The following is a 23,397-nucleotide window of genomic DNA, read 5'->3' as shown; positions in this document are numbered from 1 at the left end:
TGCGCTCCCCCACATGGAATGAGCCTCGGGCTGTATTTCCACAGCAGATATTCTTGCGTGAGTTTTGTGTTTTGCGAGACGCCCAAAACTTGCATGAAAATACCAGCCGTTTACACGGGCGTCGCTCTTTCGCAGCGTCACCGCTCTGCTTTGCAAATTCGCAAAGATCTCATCCATTATTTCCAAAAACTGATGTAGTTTATACCAGAAGTGCGTGCTGGGGCGCCGGGCGGAGCTGCGGACGCACGGAATACAAGAAGAAGCGAGCGCCATAGGCATGGTGCGCCGGGGAGAGCTGTACGAAGCCGTGTGGGAAATGCCGGACTTACTAGAATGAAAACCTCCATTCTTTACAGTGCAGGCTGTATCCAGAGGGCTGCATGTCATCCGGCCAGATGATGTATCATGGAGTCCTGCTATTGGTGCGGACCAGGATGATCTTCAGGATTTTACAATCGCCGCACCGCGCTGCAGAACATGTTGGCGCTATACGAACAACAGGAAAGTGATACAAATGTCTCCATGCACTGAGGCGTCGCCACCTGGTGGACACATCTGGGTACGGCGCACTGATCACATACAGTTTGAGTAATAGCAGCGCTCACCCGCAGGCCGGCATCTGGCGGAGGGGATTTTGTACACGATGGAAGCCTTTTAATGGGTCAGACCCGGATCCTCCAACTAGTCCAAATATAAGAAAATGTAGACTCTGAACAGCGCCTCTGATCCCCGGTAGGAGATTTAAACATAGAGTCACGGAAAATGGAGCAGTCACCCGGTGCCGGGAGGGAAGTCCCCAAGGAGTGGGGATCCACCAGTGCCTGATGGCCAGAAGGTCTGGGGAAGCGTCGGGGAGCCGGCCGCCCCTCTGAGGTTTCAGCAGGGCTTAGAACAGATGTGTAGACAGAAACCTCCGCGCTTCGGGATCCGGGGGTTTAGTGATGCAGGTGAGCCCAGCGGCCGAGGAATCCGTATAACCTGTTATTCATATACATACTACGCGTTTTGGCGCATATAGACGCCTCTTTCAAATATGCAGATCGGGGCGTAACATCATGTATTATACAATATAACAGCGTCACATTGCTCTGTCAGACCCCGGCCGGAATCCAGTGATGTCATGAGTGGGAGGGGAATCCCTCTCTACCTGCGTCAGGTGAAGCAGGCGGTGGAGCGCAGCGTGGTGCAGAACGGCCCGATGTGTATACGTGGAAACGGCATCTATATGCGCTAAAACGTGTAGTATGTATATGAATCACAGGCTGGACCGATTCCTCGGGCGGCTGGTCTCACCTGCAGCGCGGAGATGTTGTGTCTATACCAATATAAGAACACGGGCCGCAGCCACCGTATATCGGTCATAAATGTCTAAACCTTTTATTCCCCAAGGCGGCCGTATCAGCGACGTTTCGATCCCCACCGGCGTCTTCGTCAGGCTCAATGCACATATACAAAGCTTACAATTACTGAAAACATACAGCCAATCGCCTGGTCGTCATGACAACAGCACCTCCCGTCACCAGCCGTGGGTATCGTCGCTTACCGAATGAGCGGGGAGCAGCGCCATCATGGAGGTGCAGCTCGGCTTCTAACAGCCTCAATTAGCCAATGCGCCCTACACACACGAGCGCGCCTGCGCCATATCATAAGAGCGACCGCAAGATCTCAGCCCACGCCACAACGACGGAGTACGTCAACCACGTCTCCAGGAACTCTTCACACCCTCTCACTTCTTACATTGTCATGTTGTGGCCTTGTGTTCCCCTCATTCTGCACTCGGGACCCCATAATGACAAAGTGACAACAGAACGGGGGTAATTTTCTTAAGAATGAAGACTCCCATTCTGCAGTGCCGTAAGTATTCCCACCCCTTGGTATGACACATTTGGCTCTGGGGGTCCCATTTGTCTGGATCATCCTGTCTATAGAAGGTCTCATCGCTCACAATGCAGATCAGAGCCAAAACCGAGCCACAAGGAGGACAGAACTGCCTGTAGAGCTCAGAGACTGGATTGTGTGGAGGCGCAGATCTGGAGAAGCTATAAAACATCCCGCTGCCCTGAAAGTTCCCAAGAGCCCAGTGGCTCTAAGGCGGAGAAGGGTCTTGTAAGAGAGGTGACCAAGAGCCCAGGGGCCCCCATAATACTTACATGGAAGAACAACCAGGACTCCTCCTAGAGCCACCGACCCACCAAACTAAGGAAAGAAGGGTCTTGTAAGAGAGGTGACCAAGAGCCCAGGGGCCCCCATAATACTTACATGGAAGAGGAACCAGGACTCCTCCTAGAGCCGCCGAGCCCCAAACTAAGGGGAGAAGGGTCTTGTAAGAGAGGAGACCAAGAACCCAGCGGCCCCCATAATACTTACATGGAAGAACAACCAGGACTCTTCCTAGAGCCACCGACCCCCAAACTAAGGGGAGAAGGGTCTTGTAAGAGAGGAAACCAAGAGCCCAGCGGCCCCCATAATACCTACATGGAAGAGGAACCAGGACTCCTCCTAGAGCCACCGACCCCCAAACTAAGGGGAGAAGGGTCTTGTAAGAGAGGAGACCAAGAGCCCAGCGGCCGCCATAATACTTACTTTGAAGAACAACCAGGACTCTTCCTAGAGCCACCGACCCCCAGACTAAGGAGAGAAGGGTCTTGTAAGAGAGGTGACCAAGAGCCCAGGGGCCCCCATAATACTTACATGGAAGAACAATCAGGACTCTTCCTAGAGCCACCGAGCCCCAGACTAAGGAGAGAAGGGTCTTGTAAGAGAGGAGACCAAGAGCCCAGCGGCCGCCATAATACTTACATGGAAGAACAACCAGGACTCTTCCTAGAGCCACCGACCCCCAAACTAAGGGGAGAAGGGTCTTGTAAGAGAGGAAACCAAGAGCCCAGCGGCCCCCATAATACCTACATGGAAGAGGAACCAGGACTCCTCCTAGAGCCACCGACCCCCAAACTAAGGGGAGAAGGGTCTTGTAAGAGAGGAGACCAAGAGCCCAGCGGCCGCCATAATACTTACTTTGAAGAACAACCAGGACTCTTCCTAGAGCCACCGACCCCCAAACTAAGGGGAGAAGGGTCTTGTAAGAGAGGTGACCAAGAGCCCAGGGGCCCCCATAATACCTACATGGAAGAGGAACCAGGACTCCTCCTAGAGCCACCGACCCCCAAACTAAGGAGAGAAGGGTCTTGTAAGAGAGGAGACCAAGAGCCCAGGGGCCCCCATAATACTTACATGGAAGAACAATCAGGACTCTTCCTAGAGCCACCGAGCCCCAAACTAAGGAAAGAACGGTCTTGTAAGAGAGGAGACCAAGAGCCCAGCGGTCACTCTGGCTGAGATCCATAAATCCTGTGTGCAGATGGGAGAAACTTCCAGAAGGTCGACCACCCCTGCAGCCTCCACCAATCTGGGCTTTATGGCGGAGGGGCCCGAAAAAGCTTCTCAGTGATACCGTTACACAGAGTCGAGAAAATCCCGCGAGATCTTTTGTATTGTGAGCCGCACAAATCCTGCAGGAATATGAGCCCCGCTCTTCCGGACGGCGGCACACAGACAGTGAGCTCCTCCCACATTGTGGCATGTCCCATCTTTGGGTGTTCCCTTCAAACGCCACGAAAACAAGACGGCCCCCCCCACTACCTGATAGGGCAGGAAATTCCCCCCAAATAAGTAAGGCCGCCTGCAGACGCAATCCTACAGCAGCTTCCAGGGGCGGAAATCCCACCGCAGAATTTCCGCCCGTCTCCAGGCGGCCTAAAAAGGAGTTAAAAAAGAGTTTTGTTAATTATTAAAAAAATAAAAGAGAAGTTAAAAAAAACTTTCCCAGATTTATAATAAAAACATCTAAACAAAACCCCCCAAAGCACAATAAGTGTCGCTGCGTCCGCAGAGCCGATCCGTCAGACCGACACATTCATGACCTGCGGCAGCGGCTCCTCCCACCACGCAGCGAGTCGCCATGTTTACAGTCTCGGCCGCGGGGATCGGATCCAACAACAAACATGACGACTTTCTGTTATTTGTTTATTATAAAACCCAATAGAAATGATTGAGAAGAAAGGCGGCAGATATACCCCAAAATGGCATCAATAGTCGCGGCAGGGCGCCCCCCAACGACGAAACGCAATGCGACGGCGGAAAGGGAGAACAGCAGGAAATAAGGAATCATCTGAAAACCTGCAAAAACAAAACTCTATAAATTTGGTCTCGCTGTATTCGCACCGACCCGCAAATAACATGTAGGGGTGAGCGGCTGTGAGGACTTCCCGGACCCCTGTATGGGTCGCCATGGTTACAGGCTACGACCTCCGCAGCTGAGCGCTCTGTCAGATATAATGGCGGTCTGGGCTCCACACCCCACCGCAGTGCAAGAAAAGAATAGCATCAAGATGGAGAGAAGGATTCTGCGCCGTGATGATGTCATGTGATCAAGAGCCGCAGAACGCACGAATAACATATACAAGAACAGGCCCGTGTCACGCGGACATATAACCCAGAACAACAAGAACAGCTTATTACAGTATCAGAGCATTATAAGAGGAGCAGCTGATATCAGTCACATATATCTGTATGCAGGGAGCTCCCCCTAGTGGTGGCTGTATATATCTGTATGTAGAGCACTCCCTCTAGTGGTGGTTGTATATATCTGTATGTATTGCGTCCCCCTTAGTGGTGGCTGCATATATCTGTATACAGTTGGCTCCCCCTAGTGGTGGCTGTATATATCTGTATGTAGAGAGCTCCCTCTAGTGGTGGCTGTATATATCTGTATACAGTGAGCTCCCTCTAGTGGTGGTTGTATATATCTGTATGTAGTGAGTTCCCCCCTAGTGGTGGCTGTATATATCTGTATGTAGTGAGCTCCCCCTAGTGGTGGCTGTATATATCTGTATATAGGGAGCTCCCCCTAGTGTTGGCTATATATATTTGTATATAGTGAGCTCCACCTAGTGGTGACTGTATATATCTGTACACAGTGAGCTCCCCCTAGTGGTGGCTGTATATATTTGTATCAAGTGAGCTCCCCCTAGTGGTGGCTGTATATATCTGTCTGTAGTGAGCTCCCCCTAGTTGTGGCTGGAGATATATCTGTATGTAGTGAGCTCCCCCTAGTGGTGTCTGTATATATCTGTATATAGTGAGCTCCCCCTAGTGGTGACTGTATAATCTGTACACAGTGAGCTCCCCCTAGTGGTGGCTGTATATATTTGTATCAAGTGAGCTTCTCTTAGTGGTGGTGATTATATATCTGTATACAGTGAGCTCCCCCTAGTGGTGGTTGTATATATCTGTATACAGTGAGCTTCCACTAGTGGTGGTTGTATATATCTGTATACAGTGAGCTCCCGTTAGTGGTGGTTATTATATATCTGTATACGGTAAGCTCCCCCTAGTGGTGGAGGTATATATATGTATACAGTGAGCTTTCCCTAGTGGTGGATGTATAAATATGTACATAGTGAGCTCCCCCTAGTGGTGGGTGTTATATATCTGTATACAGTGAGCTCCCCCTAGTGGTGGCTGTATATATTTGCATACAGTGAGCTCCCCCTAGTGGTGGCTGTATATATTTGTATCAAGTGAGCTCCTCTTAGTGGTGGTTATTATATATCTGTATAACAGTGAGCTCCCCTTAGTGGTGGCTGTATATATTTGTATACAGTGAGCTCCCCTAGTGGTGGATGTATAAATATGTACATAGTGAGCTCCCCCTAGTGATGGTTGTATATATCTGTACACAATGAGCTTTCCCTAGTGATGGCTGTATATATCTGTATACAGGGAGTTCCCCCTAGTAGTGGCGGTATATATCTGCATGTAGTGAGCTCCCCCTAGTGGTGGCTGTATATATCTGTGTGTAGTGAGCTCCACCTAGTGATGGTTGTATATATCTGTATACAGTGAGCTCCCCCTAGTGGTGGCTCTATATAGTGAGCTCCCCCTAGTGGTGGCTGTATATATCTGTATACAGTGAGCTCCCCCTAGTGGTGGCTGTATAAATCTGTATACAGTGAGCTCCCGCTAGTGGTGGCTGTATAAATCTGTATACAGTGAGCTCCCGCTAGTGGTGGCTGTATATATCTGTATGTAGTGACCTCCCCCTAGTGGTGGCTGTATATATCTGTACACAGTGAGCTCCCCCTAGTGGTGGCTGTATATATCTGTATGTAGTGAGTTCCCCCTAGTGGTGGCTGTATATATCTGTACACAGTGAGCTCCCCCTAGTGGTGGCTCTATATAGTGAGATCCCCCTAGTGGTGGCTGTATATATCTGTATACAGTGAGCTCCCCCTAGTGGCGGCTGTATAAATCTGTATACAGTGAGCTCCCGCTAGTGGTGGCTGTATATATCTGTATACAGTGAGCTCCCGCTAGTGTTGGCTGTATATATCTGCATGTAGTGAGCTCCCCCTAGTGGTGGCTGTATATATCTGTATGTAGTGAGTTCCCCCTAGTGGTGGCTGTATATATTTGTACACAGTGAGTTCCCCCTAGTGGTGGCTGTATATATCTGTACACAGTGAGCTCCCTCTAGTGGTGGCTGTACATATCTGTATGTAGTGAGCTCCCTCTAGTGGTGGCTGTATATATCTGTATGTAGTGAGCTCCTCCTAGTGGTGGCTGTATATATCTGTATGTAGTGAGCTTTCCCTAGTGGTGGCTGTATATATCTGTATGTAGTGAGCTCCCCCTAGTGGTGGCTGTATATATCTGTATGTAGTGAGCCCCCCCTAGTGGTGGCTGTATATATCTGTATGTAGTGAGCTCCTCCTAGTGGTGGCTGTATATATCTGTATACAGGGAGCTCCCCCTAGTGGTGGCTGTATATATCTGTATACAGGGAGCTCCCCCTAGTGGTGGCTGTATATATCTGTACACTGTGAGCTCCCCCTAGTGTAGGCTTTATATATCTGTACACAGTAAGCTCCCTCTAGTGGTGGCTGCAGGCAGCAGTATATTGGCATATCCCTTTCTGCCTATACAGGGGGTTTGGAGGTTTGTGTCCATTATAGAGGTATAATAAACTTGTGTATTCTGCATTTGGTGGAGGGGCCCATCCAGAGTTCTATGGGGCCCCGTGGTGAAGCAGGTTGCAGAGTTCTTCATGCAGCGGCGTGACATTGCTGTACGGATATGAATACGTCTGACGCCACATGTAGGGGCCGTGTCCATACCGCGGCTCTTGTATCCACGGCTCCAGGACGGGCAGCCCCCTGACCGGTCCCTGCAGGGCTCCGCCGTATGCGGGGTGATCAGCAGTCTGGGGTCTTTTTGCTCCTTTTGCGCAGAGACAACGACTCGTCCCGGATGGAATTACTGACGGTTTCCACTACGTCTCCATTCACGGCCGGCGCCTCCGCCTCTCCCTCACTGGCCGTGTCTGAGCTGAAGCCGGCATTCTCCGCTAGTACGGCAGGGTCGTCATCGTCACTTGGCTCCTCGGAGCAGATCTCGTCATCCGGGGAGAGGGCGGGGCTGTGCCGGACATCACCGCAGAGGTCGTAGGTCGTCACCTCGTCCCCCCCACCCCCCGCCGAGGTCTCTGTGTAATAATGACTGTAGTCCTCCATGAACTCCATCTGCTCCGCCAGCTCCTCCGCCGACGGCTGCGTCAGCAGCGACCGCTCCACCAGGATGGTACTGGGCCTCCGCTTGCACTCCGTCGGGTCGTAGATCGGATACGTCTCTTCTGGGTAACCTGCGACAAGAAGGACATTGTGACGACGTCTGCAGCTCCGGGGGATCGCTGCGCATTACTGTTACATCATGCTTTATACTGCGGTCACAGCCGAAGCTGCAGTAACAATGGAGGCAGCTGGACTCCCTGATGTCCCCTACAGGAGAGAGGCTACTACGCCGTACAGTCTGTGATGGGCCATGTATGATGCAGCTCTGGCTGTGACTGGAGTACAGGACGTAATGTGACATAATAAATGGTGAAACCGTGGATGTGAATACGACTGCCAGCTTTGTCACCAAATACTGGTCAAGGTTAAAAGGGGGGTGTGGTTAGGGGCGTGGCCTATCACTGTTTTAACATTTGTTTTTTTAGTGGTGGTAACTAGAAATTGCGCCCAGTAGTAATAAAGCCGCCACCCTAAAAGTACTAATGCCCCCCGCAGTAGCAGCAATAAGACTAATGCCCCAGTTGTGGCCCAGTAGTAATAATGACTCAGCAGTAATAGGCCCCCCCGCAGCCTCCACTCCCTCTCTTTCCTCCCGGCGTCTGTGTTCCTGCAGGTTCTGTATGCACCGCAGACGCTGGGGGGGGGGGGGGGGGAGGTCAGAGGTCAGAGCTCCGATCATAGCGGCCGGACGGGAGCTAAAGAGGAAGCGGCGGCTCTCCGCTGACAAGTACTGTAGGCCGTTGGAGTTCATTAGTGGCCGGGCGTAAGTGGCGTATAAGACATGATTCCGCTAAGATGATGGGCGCAGTAGTCACCGGCATGGGAAACTCATAAGAAATAGCAGAGGTGCAGCAAGTGACAAATATGAAATAAGTAAGTGAACCCCCTAGATGTGGGCGTTCCCCGCACCTTCCCACTCCTCCATGTACGGCGCCTCCTCGGCTTCCTGCTCCGGAGAGATGCCATCCGCCACCTTCCCCTCCTTCATCACGCGGGTGATCTCCTTCAGCCTCCGCAGCAGCTGCTGCTCCTCATCGTCGCTGACGTTCTTTTGTCTGCAAGAACCGCAAAGATTACGACTTGTGAGAAGCAGATCGCATCCGTTATCAGCGGCAGAGCGCAGAAATGGGGTCAGAGGGAGGGGCTTCAGGTGAGCAAGAGCAGCGAACGGCAGGAACAGGCGCAGCGCCGCAGGCTACATGACTGTGAGAAAAAACAAGGAGCGCGGCGCCACCCGGTGTCTGGTTGTTACCGGCACAAAGGACTATCCGCGGTGATATAGGCGCTCCTTCACGCGCCACGGATAATTCATTATGGGTCTATAACCCAATGCCCTGTGCGGAGCCACACCCATGTTTCTTCTCAGACTTTCTCATCAGGACCAGTGACATCATCAGTGTGACATCATCAGCCGCCCCGACTCTCCCATCATAGCCTTGTCCCACCACCATTGGCCGATCGAAAGACAAAGGATGTTACGCCCCGGGGCGGCGAATACAGGAGGCGGCCATGAGGGCAACCGCACATTTACCCTTCGACTGTCCTGAACTGTGTCTGCAGTAAGACGTCATGGTGGTCGGCGACCGATGTGGTAAATTACTGCGCTCCGTGTTATCCAACTGACTTGTGATAGCCCACGTATAGCGCAGTGATGCAGCGTGTGGGCGGGGCAAAGTCACGCTCTATAAGGCCTTTCACACGGGCCGAGCAGCGCTGAGTGGATGGAGGCGCAGCGGCCGGGTCGTTCATCCACCCGCCTCCACAGCACGCAGGCGGTCGCACATACATGATGCTGACTGTTTACACGGACGACCGCCGCTTTATACCTGCTGAAAGATGTTACGAAGAGACGCGACTAAATGTGCAGACTGGGAGTCGAGGGGTTAATGCTCACATCATCATCATCATCATCATCATCATCATCCCGGCTGTCAATCATTATTTCCACAAACTGATTGCTGCGGTTTTATCAAGGATTTCATCTATTTTGCACTAATTATTGAATGTGGGAGGGGCTTCCCAATGGCGGCTATAGGACAGTATATCGGGGAGCCGTATTGCAGCTGTGATACAGAACCTGAGTGCCGCCGTTTATTCAGGTCGCTGTATATGTGACGCGGCCGGGCGGATGCGCGCCAATGATGTAATTCTAGCCGGAGATTTCAGAACCGCTCGGTCACTCCTGGCTCATATCCAACACCACGCGCCATTCCAGGATGCATCCAGCAGGAGGCGCTCTCCGGCCTCTGAAGGGACGCCCCTGGCTTGTGGCGGATTATTACTCCCTACATATAGCTGGATCCGCCGCCATAATGCGTCGCTTACAGACACGCTTGTTATGCTGGGATCATTAACCCCGTACTGGCAGTGATGCGATAACTCCTGGGTTATATAGCTGCCATTAGCATATGGAGCATATAGTATCCATCATAATGCCACATCAGCGGGTGGGAGGGTCCTTGCATCTACACTAGACCATGGGACTGGCGGTATTCTGGATACTGACGGGTTTCAGTAAATATCACATGTATTGGGTTTTCTATGCTTCCCCATTACTATATGGAGCATATAATGTCCTGGAGCGCGGGGAACGGCACACATTGGCTCCAGGGTGATGATTGGACGACTGGGCGGTATCATTTATGTACATATATTCAGTTTGTCTGTTATTACAGCATGGGAGCGGTGGCGGTCGGGATAGGATGTGGCATCGCGATACTGATGCATGTGTTCATTGTAGCATCATATCTACATGTTGGCTGCATCTGCTGTAATGTGGCTTCTGCAGTCCAGCCGGTATACGGCTCTAATGACTGGAATCACTAGCGTACCGTCCGTGGTCTCAGGGGTCACAATCGCGACCTGGCCCCTGCAATCTGGGGGCCCTGAGGCTGCCCTCCTCCATATACAAATGCACACACAGTGCATTACCGGCTGGTCGCACTGTCATGCGCGTGATTGCCATGCTGCAGCAGACAGAGCGAGCCGGAGAGCAGCAGAGAAGAAGAGGAGGAAGGAAAGAGTCAGGCAGACACATAGCACGGAACAGAGGAGGCTGCTGAGGATGTCATCTCCCTGCACTCCTGCACAGTGTACAGCGTCTCTGTGCCTGCTGGTCTCCTCACACAGAGAAGTGGTGCGGGGTATCTATCTATCTATCTATCTATCTATCTATCTATCTATCTATCTATCTATCTATCTACGGCTGGTATACGTTACACATCTCCCTGTATTTACTGTATATAATTACACACTTTACAGACAATTTAAAAACGCATCAAAAACACAGGCGTTTTTTTTTAATACTGTTTGCAGTTTCTTAAAACCATATGTTGTCTTTGAATACTGCATGCAGTTTTTTTTATGTGTTTTTCTTCATTTTGGTTCAAAAGTACAACAAAAAACAAGAACAAATCCTAAGGCCGCTCACACGTGTTCTGAAAACGCAGCTCTTAATTGTGGCATTTTTACTGCAATTTCGAGCTGCGTTTTCAAACACATGGTACAGCGTTTGACAGCACTTTTAATGCACCGCATCATTGTGAGGGGTGATGAGGGGGGTTACAGAACATGAAAACACAAAAATAGAACAGACAGTCTTAGAAAAATCACGGTGCTAGGAACACCACGCTCGAGCGCAGGTCCGAGTAACCCCATTAAAATCAATGGGAGCGTTGTACTGCGGTTAGTACGGTGCAGGATTTAGGCATAAGCACGGGGGGGGGGGGGGGTAGCTGAACATATTGGCAGGGTGGGCACACTAAATATGCATGAGTACATTATGGGAATACATCTTGGTTCTCCCCACTGTCTGTTGGTACCTGAAGTGGGAGACGTCCGAGGTAGTTGGGAGCTTCTCAATCTGAGATTCCATCCATTACGATTTGGTATCATTGTTTATAGCTGATAATGTCCGGCTGTATATTATAACTGATATCCGGCACCAGTGATTGAGGGGAGATCCTGTTTAGCCCTTGAACTTAGGGGTGAAATGTGTAGGAATAAAAGACTAATCTGTATGGCGTGATGTCATGAGGGTTCAGTGTTTAGACATTCTTTGTATTTCTTCATTTCGGGGGTATTTTTTGGTTTTATTAGTATTTTTTTTAGATCCGCTCTCTTGCTCTGACCCGGCATCCCGGCATCTAATGCTTCCCCCTTATCTTATCCCCTCCCTCTTTATATATTTCCCCAATTAGAGAAAGATAGGAAGATGCAGGTCCAGTTCTGTGTGGGCTCGCCCTTCTCGAGGCGGTTACTCCGCTGGCTCGTCCAGATATTACAGTTTGGGACATTATAAGGCGCAGACACTTTTCTGTGAATCTCAGTCCATTTGAAGTAAGGGCACCGAGTTGCAGTACCAGGCACTGCCACTATACAATGTACAGCACTAATGTCTGGAGAACAATGAGGGGACCTTTAGCCAGCTGATTGGTGGGGTGCAGGGATCGGACCTTAAAGCTCTCATACTGATGGCCTTTCCTGAGGACGTTCCTACCGCCCTGGAAAACCCCTTTAAGTCACCCTGAAGATGAAGAATTCACCCTTCATCCCCAGTGATTGTCAAAAGGTATGTGAGCTGCCCCTCCCCCGACACTCCTCATAGAATAAGAACAGAGTATTACATGCGTCTATGGTTACAACAATGATGGCCCCCGTACCTCTCGTTGTTGGGCCCCAGACGTGAGATTATCTTCTCCATTGCTGCTTCGGTCTCCTTCAGTTTGTCCTGCAGCTGGGTCAGCTCGTAGTCCGCTGAAAACAGAGACACATTCTAAAATGGTGCAGATGAGCAATTATATCAGCGGGAGATAATATAGTAATGAAGAGGAGGAAAAAAACTTCTATAAGAGAAAAACAGGAAGTGGCCCGAGTCACCCATTATAACTCACAGCGCAGTGGTGGTGGACACCCCCTATATCCTATTTGGGGGCCCAGGGCAGGATCATAGCTGTAATAGCAATAATTAGTTCTTGTGTCGTAGTTATAACAGCAGGGGAGGGGCTCTGACCGGAAGACTAAGGATGGCCCCGCCCCTGCAGAACCTGAACATGGTAGTGAGATGATCACATATATGGGGGGGCACTATGTACTCCTTTGCCATGTCAGTTATTGCACGCTGCACTCACTGATCTTCCTCTTCAGGTTCCCGTTGGCGATGGGGACACTTTTGGGTTCAAGCTGCACATTTTTGCCTTTGGATGAAAGCTGAAAATAGTAAAATGCAAAGAAAATGAATTGTAGAAGGCTGATAACAGAGAGCATGAGAGGAATCTATAGAAATATATACAGTATCCACATGGGGTATGCAGAATATTAGTCCCCTCCCCCTCCTGGCAGATACATAGCAATATATCCCGCAGATTATTACACCTCTAGAGATCTGCAGGAAATCACACTGTCCAACCTGAAGTGCAGCGATGTTTGCCTCACCTTGAACAGTATATAGAGTATATATAGGAGGATGCCGAAACCATAGATGGGTATGATCTGCCCCACCAAACTCTGCCTGCTGTTACTGCCTCCTCCACCAGCCTTCGCCTTCGCCACGGCTTCAGATAAGTGTGATCGAGGGAAGCCCCCCGCACGGCCATCCACAGCCTTCCCATGAGGAACCGCAGAAGGGAAACGTCCGGAATTTCCTGCATAATCAATCACAGGAGAAGACAAAATGACCTTATATACACACATTGTATATACAGGAGATATATAACTTATACCAGCTGTACGTATATAAATTATATACAGGAGATACCCAGGTTATGCCAGCATGCTCAATATCACTATATACAGGATGTATAACTTATACCAGCTGTACATATATAATTATATACAGGAGATACCCAGGTTATACCAGCATGCTCCATATCACTATATACAGGAGATGTATAACTTATACCAGCTGTACATATATAATTATATACAGGAGATACCCAGGTTATACCAGCATGCTCCATATCACTATATACAGGATGTATAACTTATACCAGCTATACATGTATAATTATATACAGGAGATCCCCAGGTTATACCAGCATGCTCCATATCACTATATACGGGATGTATAACTTATACCAGCTGTACATATATAATTATATACAGGAGATCCCCAGGTTATACCAGCATGCTCCATATCACTATATACAGGAGATGTATAACTTATACCAGCTGTACATGTATAATCATATACAGGAGATACCCAGGTTATACCAACATGCTCCATATCACTATATACAGGAGATACCCAGGCTATACCAGCATGCTCCATATCACTATATACAGGAGATGTATAACTTATACCAGCTGTACATATATAATTATATACAGGAGATACCCAGGTTATACCAGCATGCTCCATATCACTATATACAGGAGATGTATAACTTATACCAGCTGTACATGTATAATTATATACAGGAGATACCCAGGTTATACCAGCATGCTCCATATCACTATATACAGGGGATGTATAACTTATACTAGCTGTACATATATTATTATATACAGGGAATACCCAGGTTATACCATCATGCTCCATATCACTATATACAGGAGATATATAACTTATACCAGCTGTACGTATATAAATTATATAAAGGAGATACCCAGGTTATACCAGCATGCTCAATATCACTATATACAGGATGTGTATACCAGCTGTACATATATAATTATATACAGGGGATCCCCAGGTTATACCAGCATGCTCCATATCACTATATACAGGAGATGTATAACTTATACCAGCTGTACATATATCATTATATACAGGAGATACCCAGGCTATACCAGCATGCTCCATATCACTATATGCAGGAGATGTATAACTTATACCAGCTGTACATATATAATTATATGCAGGAGATACCCAGGTTATACCAACATGCTTCTTATCACTATATACAGGATGTATAACTTATACCAGCTGTACATATATAATTATATACAGGAGATACCCAGGCTATACCAGCATGCTCCATATCACTATATGCAGGAGATACCCAGGTTATACCAGCATGCTCCATATCACTATATACAAGAGATACCCAGGTTATACCAGCATGCTCCATATCACTATATACAAGAAATACCCAGGTTATACCAACATGCTCCATATCAATATATACAGGAGATGTATAACTTATACCAGCTGTACATATATAATTATATACAGGAGATACCCAAGTTATACCAGCATGCTCCATATCACTATATACAGGATGTACAACTTATACCAGCTGTACATATAAAATTATATACAGCAGAAACCCGGGTTATACGAACATGCTCCATATCACTATATACAGGAGGTGTATAACATACCAGCTGTACATATATAACTATATACAGGAGATACCCAGGTTATACCAGCATGCTCCATATCGCTATATACAGGAGATACCCAGGTTATACCAGCATGCTCCATATCACTATATACAGGAGATGTATAACTTATACCAGCTGTACATATATAATTATATACAGGAGATACCCAGGTTATACCAGCATGCTCTATATAACTATATACAGGAGATGTATAACTTATACCAGCTTCATATATAATTATATACAGAAGATACCCAGGTTATACCAGCATGCTCCATATCACTGTATACAGGATGTATAACTTATACCAGCTTCATATATAATTATATACAGGAGATACCCAGGTTATACCAGGATGCTCATTATCACTATATACAGGAGATGTATAACTTATACCAGCTGTACATATATAATTATATACAGGAGATACCCAGGTTATACCAGCATGCTCCATATCACTATATACAGGAGATGTATAACTTATACCAGCTGTACATATATAATTATATACAGGAGATCCCCAAGTTATACCAGCATGCTCCATATCACTATATACAGGATGTATAACTTATACCAGCTGTACATATATAATTATATACAGGAGATACCCAGGTTATACCAGCATGCTCCATATCACTATAGACAGGAGATGTATAACTTATTCCAGCTGTACATATATAATTATATACAGGAGATGCCCAGGTTATACCAGCACGCTCCATTTCACTATATACAGGGGATGTATAACTTATACCAGCTGTACATATATAATTATATACAGGAGATACCCAGGTTATACCAGCATACTCCATATCACTATATACGGGAGATGTATAACTTATACCAGCTGTACATATATAATTATATACAGGAGATATCCAGGTTATATCAGCATGCTCCATATCATTATATACAGGAGATACCCAGGTTATACCAGCATGCTCCATATCACTATATACAAGAGATACCCAGGTTATACCAGCATGCTCCATATCACTATATACAAGAAATACCCAGGTTATACCAACATGCTCCATATCAATATATACAGGAGATGTATAACTTATACCAGCTGTACATATATAATTATATACAGGAGATACCCAAGTTATACCAGCATGCTCCATATCACTATATACAGGATGTACAACTTATACCAGCTGTACATATAAAATTATATACAGCAGAAACCCGGGTTATACGAACATGCTCCATATCACTATATACAGGAGGTGTATAACATACCAGCTGTACATATATAACTATATACAGGAGATACCTAGGTTATACCAGCATGCTCCATATCGCTATATACAGGAGATACCCAGGTTATACCAGCATGCTCCATATCACTATATACAGGAGATGTATAACTTATACCAGCTGTACATATATAATTATATACAGGAGATACCCAGGTTATACCAGCATGCTCTATATAACTATATACAGGAGATGTATAACTTATACCAGCTTCATATATAATTATATACAGAAGATACCCAGGTTATACCAGCATGCTCCATATCACTGTATACAGGATGTATAACTTATACCAGCTTCATATATAATTATATACAGGAGATACCCAGGTTATACCAGGATGCTCATTATCACTATATACAGGAGATGTATAACTTATACCAGCTGTACATATATAATTATATACAGGAGATACCCAGGTTATACCAGCATGCTCCATATCACTATATACAGGAGATGTATAACTTATACCAGCTGTACATATATAATTATATACAGGAGATCCCCAAGTTATACCAGCATGCTCCATATCACTATATACAGGATGTATAACTTATACCAGCTGTACATATATAATTATATACAGGAGATACCCAGGTTATACCAGCATGCTCCATATCACTATAGACAGGAGATGTATAACTTATTCCAGCTGTACATATATAATTATATACAGGAGATGCCCAGGTTATACCAGCACGCTCCATTTCACTATATACAGGGGATGTATAACTTATACCAGCTGTACATATATAATTATATACAGGAGATACCCAGGTTATACCAGCATGCTCAATATCACTATATACAGGATGTATAACTTATACCAGCTGTACATATATAATTATATACAGGAGATACCCAGGTTATACCAGCATGCTCCATATCACTATATATAGGATGTATAACTTATACCAGCTGTACATATATAATTATATACAAGAGATACCCAGGTTATACCAGCATGCTCCATATCACTATATACAGGAGATGTATAACTGATACCAGCTGTACATATATAATTATATACAGGAGATACCCAGGTTATACCAGCATGCTCAATATCACTATATACAGGATGTATAACTTATACCAGCTGTACATATATAATTATATACAGGAGATACCCAGGTTATACCAGCATGCTCCATATCACTATATATAGGATGTATAACTTATACCAGCTGTACATATATAATTATATACAGGAGATACCCAGGTTATACCAGCATGCTCCATATCACTATAGACAGGAGATGTATAACTTATTCCAGCTGTACATATATAATTATATACAGGAGATGCCCAGGTTATACCAGCACGCTCCATTTCACTATATACAGGGGATGTATAACTTATACCAGCTGTACATATATAATTATATACAGGAGATACCCAGGTTATACCAGCATGCTCCATATCACTATATACAGGAGATGTATAACTGATACCAGCTGTACATATATAATTATATACAGGAGATACCCAGGTTATACCAGCATGCTCAATATCACTATTTACAGGATGTATAACTTATACCAGCTGTACATATATAATTATATACAGGAGATACCCAGGTTATACCAGCATGCTCCATATCACTATATATAGGATGTATAACTTATACCAGCTGTACATATATAATTATATACAAGAGATACCCAGGTTATACCAGGATGCTCCATATCACTATATACATGATGTATAACTTATACCAGCTGTACATATATACTTATATACAGGAGATTCCCAGGTTATACCAGCATGCTCCATATCACTATATACGGGAGATGTATAACTTATACCAGCTGTACATATATAATTATATACAGGAGATACCCAGGTTATACCAGCATACTCCATATCACTATATACAGGATGTATAACTTATACCAGCATGCTGTATATCACTACCATGTTTACCTGAAAATAAGCCCTGGCAACACTACGAAAAAAAACAATACTCCCCTAGCTGGTGCCGTCTGGGTCCCTCCCGCTGGCCACGGCGCTCCGGTAGGCTTCTGTGAAGTCCTTAATGGCGACGGAGCATCTCTTGTGGGTGACAGGGCTTGACCCCACCTCCAGCAAGTGATTGCTCTGATTGAGGCGGTGCTCCTGAACCAGCCGATCAACCGGTGCTTGATGAACCAATCACAGCCATTTATTGAGTGACATCATTGAATGGCTGTGATTGGTTCATCGAGCACCGGCTCATCCGCACAGTACAGTATGTAATTAGGACTCCTCCTACTTTTGACATCAGCATTGCGTAGCCCATGACGGGAGTGACGTGCGGTGGGCTTGGCGGGTGTATAAGGTTGTGGTGGGCCATTTTCTCACTCCTTGTTGTCAGGGGTAAAAAAGGACAATTTATCAGAGCTGCAAGAAGCGATGATTATTGGCTTTCGCACGGAGGGTGGCGCTATTTCTCAAACAGCGCAGTTTGTGAAGTGTTTGCGTTCTGCTATGGTGACAACGGCGCTATTGGGAATAACCGCCTGCGGAGCACCACGCGCCATTGCTGTGAGAGGTGGACGCCGGCTAAGAAGGTACGAGTCAGCGATACGCTACAGTGGAGCCGCCCACCATGTAAATGAACCGGGGGCTACCGGACGCGTCTAATCCGACAGTCCAGCGAACCCGACTGTACGGGGCTCCGAAGCAGATGGATTATCCCTGCACCGAAGTAACACAGGGGCTTCACGCTGCTCGGCGGTATTGGAATCGGACCACCTAGTAAAGGCAATGGACCGAAAACTGGGTTCACTAATGTCGCCCCCAGAAGGTCCATTATTAGTAGCGCTAAATGGCAATTTTTCCATGAAGGTGGCTCAGTTGTTAGCACTGTAGACCTGCAGTGCTGGAGTCCTAGGTAGAAATCTCATCAAGGGCAACATCTGGATAAAGTTTGCATGTTCTTCTTGTTCTTCTCCGGATTAGAAGGCGCTCATGTGGTGGCTCACTGGGTAGCGCTGTTGCAGTGCTGGGGGTTCTTGGGTCAAATTCCATCACGAATAACATCTGTGTAGACTTAGAAGAATTCCATCCAGATGCTGCCATTGGACAGATTTGATCCTAGAGCTCCAGCCCTAAAAGGCAGCAGTGCTAACCACTGAGCCACCACGCTTGTCGCTTCTACTCCAGAGGAGAAGGAGAACACTGAACATAAAAGCTCCAAATCTGACGAGGAGCAACATCTGTATGAAGTTTATATCTTCTCCAGAGCAGAAAGAAGGAAACAAATATGGTGGCTCAGTTGTTAGAGCTGTGGCCCGGCAGTGCTGGGGTTGTAGGTTCTAATTTGACCAACATCAGCGCTGCCAGACAATAGTGCTAACAGCTGAGCCACCATACTTGTTCTTCCAGCCTGTATATCATGTATGAGAGGAGGAACACAAAGGGAATATACAAACTCCATACAGTCGTGGAAAGGAACTGGTGCTAATGACTGAGCCACCATGATGGTTCTTCCTTCTCCTTCTTCTTCCTCCTTCTCCTCCTCCTCCAGGGTAGAAGGAGAATAAGAAGACATTATCTTTCTCCTCATCCCCTGGAGAAGAAGCAGGAGGAGGAAGAAGTTTGGTGGCTCAGTGGTTAGCAGTGTTGCCTTGGGGTGCTGGGGTGCTGGGGTGCTAGGTTCACATCTGAGTATGGACAACATCTGCATGGAGGTGGCATGTTCTTATTGCGGTGGCTCAGCTGTAGCATCGTTGCCTACAAACCAATAATCCTCGCTTTTTGCAACTCTGATAATCTGATCGGCCCTTTAACAGCTGATAACAGCGAGTGGCATGTGAGCAGCCGGCCCGTCGCACACCTTATATACCCACCAACCCCACCACACGTCCCTCCCTTCACGGGCTCCGGACTGCCGACATCAAAAGTAGGAGCCGGTCATAGCAATGTGACTCCACAGTGTATATATATATATATATATACTGTGCGGATGATATCATGCGCTTCTTGTGGTGAACGCTGTGGCTTACAGTCGTGGACTTTGCCGCTGCGGTCAGGGAGTTTTGGCGCGGTGTCCGTGATGATGAATGACACTGCTGATGGGATGTGGGCGATGTATCGGAACGCTCTGATATAATGTGTAATTAAATGTCCACCCGGGTGATGTGTGATGGCGGTGACGGCGCCCGCTCCGCCGCACGCAGGCCGGACGGTTGGGTGATGTGTGATGGCGGTGACGGCGCCCGCTCCGCCGCACGCAGACCGGACGGTTGGATGATGTGTGATGGCGGTGACGGCGCCCGCTCCGCCGCACGCAGGCCGGACGGTTGGGTGATGTGTGATGGCGGTGACGGCGCTCGCTCCGCCGCACGCAGGCCGGACGGTTGGGTGATGTAAAGGTGAAAAGTAACAATCAATACTAATCATGGTGGTCACGCCGGCCGCCATCACAGCCGACAGTTGTACAGTACGCCGCGCCAATGTGACCAGGATGAAAGACGTGAGTGCTTATTTAATAAGAGGTCACAACATCAACAATATTCAGAGAGGAGCGGGAGAAGCGCGAACCGAGAGGGCGCAACGCACAAGGGGGGGGGGGGGCGTTAGACATTACAGCACTCAGGGGGGCGCCCAACTCATCAGAGACCCCAAACGGCAGCAGAAGGGTGTTATATAATGCTGCAATCCACTTTCTCAGTTCTGCTCCGCTTCTGTTACTGCTGTGTGTCAGTCTTCACTGTACATCTGGAATTTTATTCATTACCCAGCCTGTACATCATGCTTGAGAGGTAGTCCCAGCCCTGCCCCTTGGTGGTGACATCCCTGATATAATAAGGTAGTCACAGTCACAATATACTGCAATACCCCTGTACTGCGCATTTGAATGTTAAGCCATGAAACTCGTGCGAATATCTACAAACCAAAAGGTGCGCGGGGGAAGGGAATCGCTGCGCGCCGCCTCTTATCGCGTTCCTCGGAGCGCATCACCCATTGGATTCATGGGGACCTGTAATGCATCGCACGGCTCTCGCACGCCGCATGATGCGCATGGGAGTGCGATGCCAGGTGTCCCATTGACATCTATGGGAAACACTTCTGATCCTCGCGCGGCCATGGTCAGCTGCACCTCTCGGACATTTACGGACGGTGGTCGTTACGGGGTTAATATGCTGAATGTCAGAAATATCGCCGCCCGGCGTTTGGCGTTCTCTCGGCGCTGCGGTTTCCACCAGTATTCAGCCAAACATCCTGATAACAAACCCAAAGTTTGTAAAATGTACGTCTTGGTACGACCGCAGTTTGCGCCAATTCTTTGGCGCCAGTTAAGGGATTGACAACATTTTGCTGAGGATTTACGGACCCAAAACGGGTCAATTCAGAATAACGGCCAACGCGCCAAAGCACTGTGACTAAAGCGCCCGCCTGCTGCCCCCTGGTGGCTGTGTGACACCTGCACTCCCTTCCTGATTATTGGGCTGTAATCACATTATAATGCTCCAGCTCCGTACACACACAGGGGCTCAGTGGGCGGAGGGCTGCCGGCGGGCGCCGTGATCATGGCTGCCGGGACACCACACAGCCGCGCCGCCTGCGCCAGGGTACTTAGTTACAATCTAACGCAGGAACGCCCCGTGTGGCTGAAGAGATCTCCGGATCTGCATAAGGCCGCTTCACACGGCTGAGAGAATGGCGCGAGACTTGTGCCCTGCGAGAATGTGAACCCCATTCTTTTGATATGGCGTCATATACATGAGCGGTTGTTTTCCTGCATCGCAGGGCGGTATGTAATCGCGGCCGCCGTATCTTTGGAGCATCACCCATTGTTCTCAACAGGACCGGAAAACACAGCGTGAGAAACACTTGGCGATCCTCCGGCTTCAGCCGCTACTTCCCTGAAGTGATGAATCTGCGGGGAAATCTCACGTTCCCGAGCGCAAAATCAGGCCGCGTATCCGAATTTACTCAATCTTGCAGTTTTTAAGTAAAGACGTGCAGATTTTAACAGGCGCGGAATTCAAGTCTGAGGGATAGCACTGCGTCCCGCGCCAAAGGTCCTTCAGGGTGACTCGCTCCGAGAAACTCAAACTAAGGGCGCAATCTTAAAAATTGTGATTTTTGGGCAATTTTACATGTTAAACCCCCCCCCCCCCCCCCCCCGTGCCTGGCGATGATGTCATAACGGCTCCGCACACTTTGTTACGGTTACCATGGTTACATGCGATAAAAGCAATGACATCAGCGTGCGGCCAACCAGATCCCATCTCACTCCCATAACATCGCGCCGGATTTGGGCGGGGTGCGTTTTCTAGAAGATCCCATGGAAAAGAGTGAGCGATTAAGCGAGCCGCTCCAGAGTGGGCGGAGCCGCGAATCTTCCATCCCTCCGTCAGTCCGAGAGGAAGATCGCTCGTGAATAAACAGACATCAGGCGGTTCTTTTCACACGCGAGTCCCATCCGTAGCCGACAGAAGTCGTGCGTGAAGATCGCCCGTGCGACTGCACCCTTATACCCGCTTAGTAAAGACTGCAGCACTGGAGGGGTTAACTTAAAGGCACAGGCCCCTCATTGCAGGCTGTGGTTGGAGTTCACATGGAATATGACTGCATCCCCCTCCAGCATGCGCATCGCTTACCCTCCGGCTGCTGCAGCAGCTGCTTCCCCCGGTTCAGGAAGGTCTTGGGCAGCAGCAGCGACACGCACAGCACCAGGCCGGAGAACATCACCACCTTCTGGATGGTGGATAAGGCCATTTTGGGTTACAGTTCTGCGCTGCTTGTGAACGCCATCGCCAGTGTCATAATAAACTGCTCCACCTGCATCCAGAGGACAATGCAACACGCAATCCTATTGGCCTCTGATGGCAGCCGCCCATTGGTCCTTCCCTGCTTCCCAGCATCCTCCCCTCCTCCTGCTGTGACAGTGTAGCAGCTGCTTCCTGCAGGTGGAGTCAGATGATACAATGTATCAGATCTGTCTGCGGATTCACGCAGTGCAGGGCTCAAACACATCGAGGCTTTTGACTTGTTCCGGCGCAAATCGGCTCCGCAGCGGCACTGTGATCTGTGCGTGCGCCTGTCCCTTTAAGCTAGGCTCTAACGCTCGCACGAACCGCCGCAAGTTGTCGTTTACAGTTAAAACTTCTGCGCAAACAAAAAAAGAAGAAAGAAGAAAGAAAGAAAGAAAGAAAGATGGGCAGACTCGCTTTTCTGGCGTGGAGTAATA

General features: G+C 47.9%; 1 protein-coding gene across 1 annotated transcript; it reads right to left on the bottom strand.

The window, feature by feature from the left end:
- Nucleotides 1-4,019: 4,019 nt before the first annotated feature.
- Nucleotides 4,020-22,981, bottom strand: RIC3 (RIC3 acetylcholine receptor chaperone). The gene is made up of 6 exons (XM_066583673.1): nt 22,808-22,981; nt 13,062-13,270; nt 12,758-12,836; nt 12,290-12,383; nt 8,538-8,683; nt 4,020-7,699 (listed from the first exon to the last, which is right to left on the bottom strand). The coding sequence occupies exons 1-6, from the start codon at nt 22,923-22,925 to the stop codon at nt 7,254-7,256; spliced, it is 1,092 nt and encodes a 363-aa protein (XP_066439770.1). The 5' UTR covers nt 22,926-22,981; the 3' UTR covers nt 4,020-7,253.
- Nucleotides 22,982-23,397: the final 416 nt, after the last annotated feature.

The sequence above is a fragment of the Eleutherodactylus coqui genome, chromosome 11 (genome assembly GCF_035609145.1).
Source record: "Eleutherodactylus coqui strain aEleCoq1 chromosome 11, aEleCoq1.hap1, whole genome shotgun sequence".
In the NCBI taxonomy this organism is placed as follows: Eukaryota; Metazoa; Chordata; class Amphibia; order Anura; family Eleutherodactylidae; genus Eleutherodactylus; species Eleutherodactylus coqui.
The sequence above is the reverse complement of the archived record's forward strand: the minus strand, read 5'-3'. Positions and strand labels throughout refer to the sequence as shown.

Coding starts and splice junctions, on each gene's coding strand:
- RIC3 (XM_066583673.1), bottom strand. CDS start 22,925: ATGGCCTTATCCACCATCCAGAAGGTGGTGATGTTCTCCGGCCTGGTG. Junction 12,837..13,061: donor TACTCTATATACTGTTCAAG/GTGAGGCAAACA, acceptor TACTATTTTCAG/CTTTCATCCAAAGGCAAAAA. Junction 7,700..8,537: donor GTACATGGAGGAGTGGGAAG/GTGCGGGGAACG, acceptor TTCTTGTCGCAG/GTTACCCAGAAGAGACGTAT.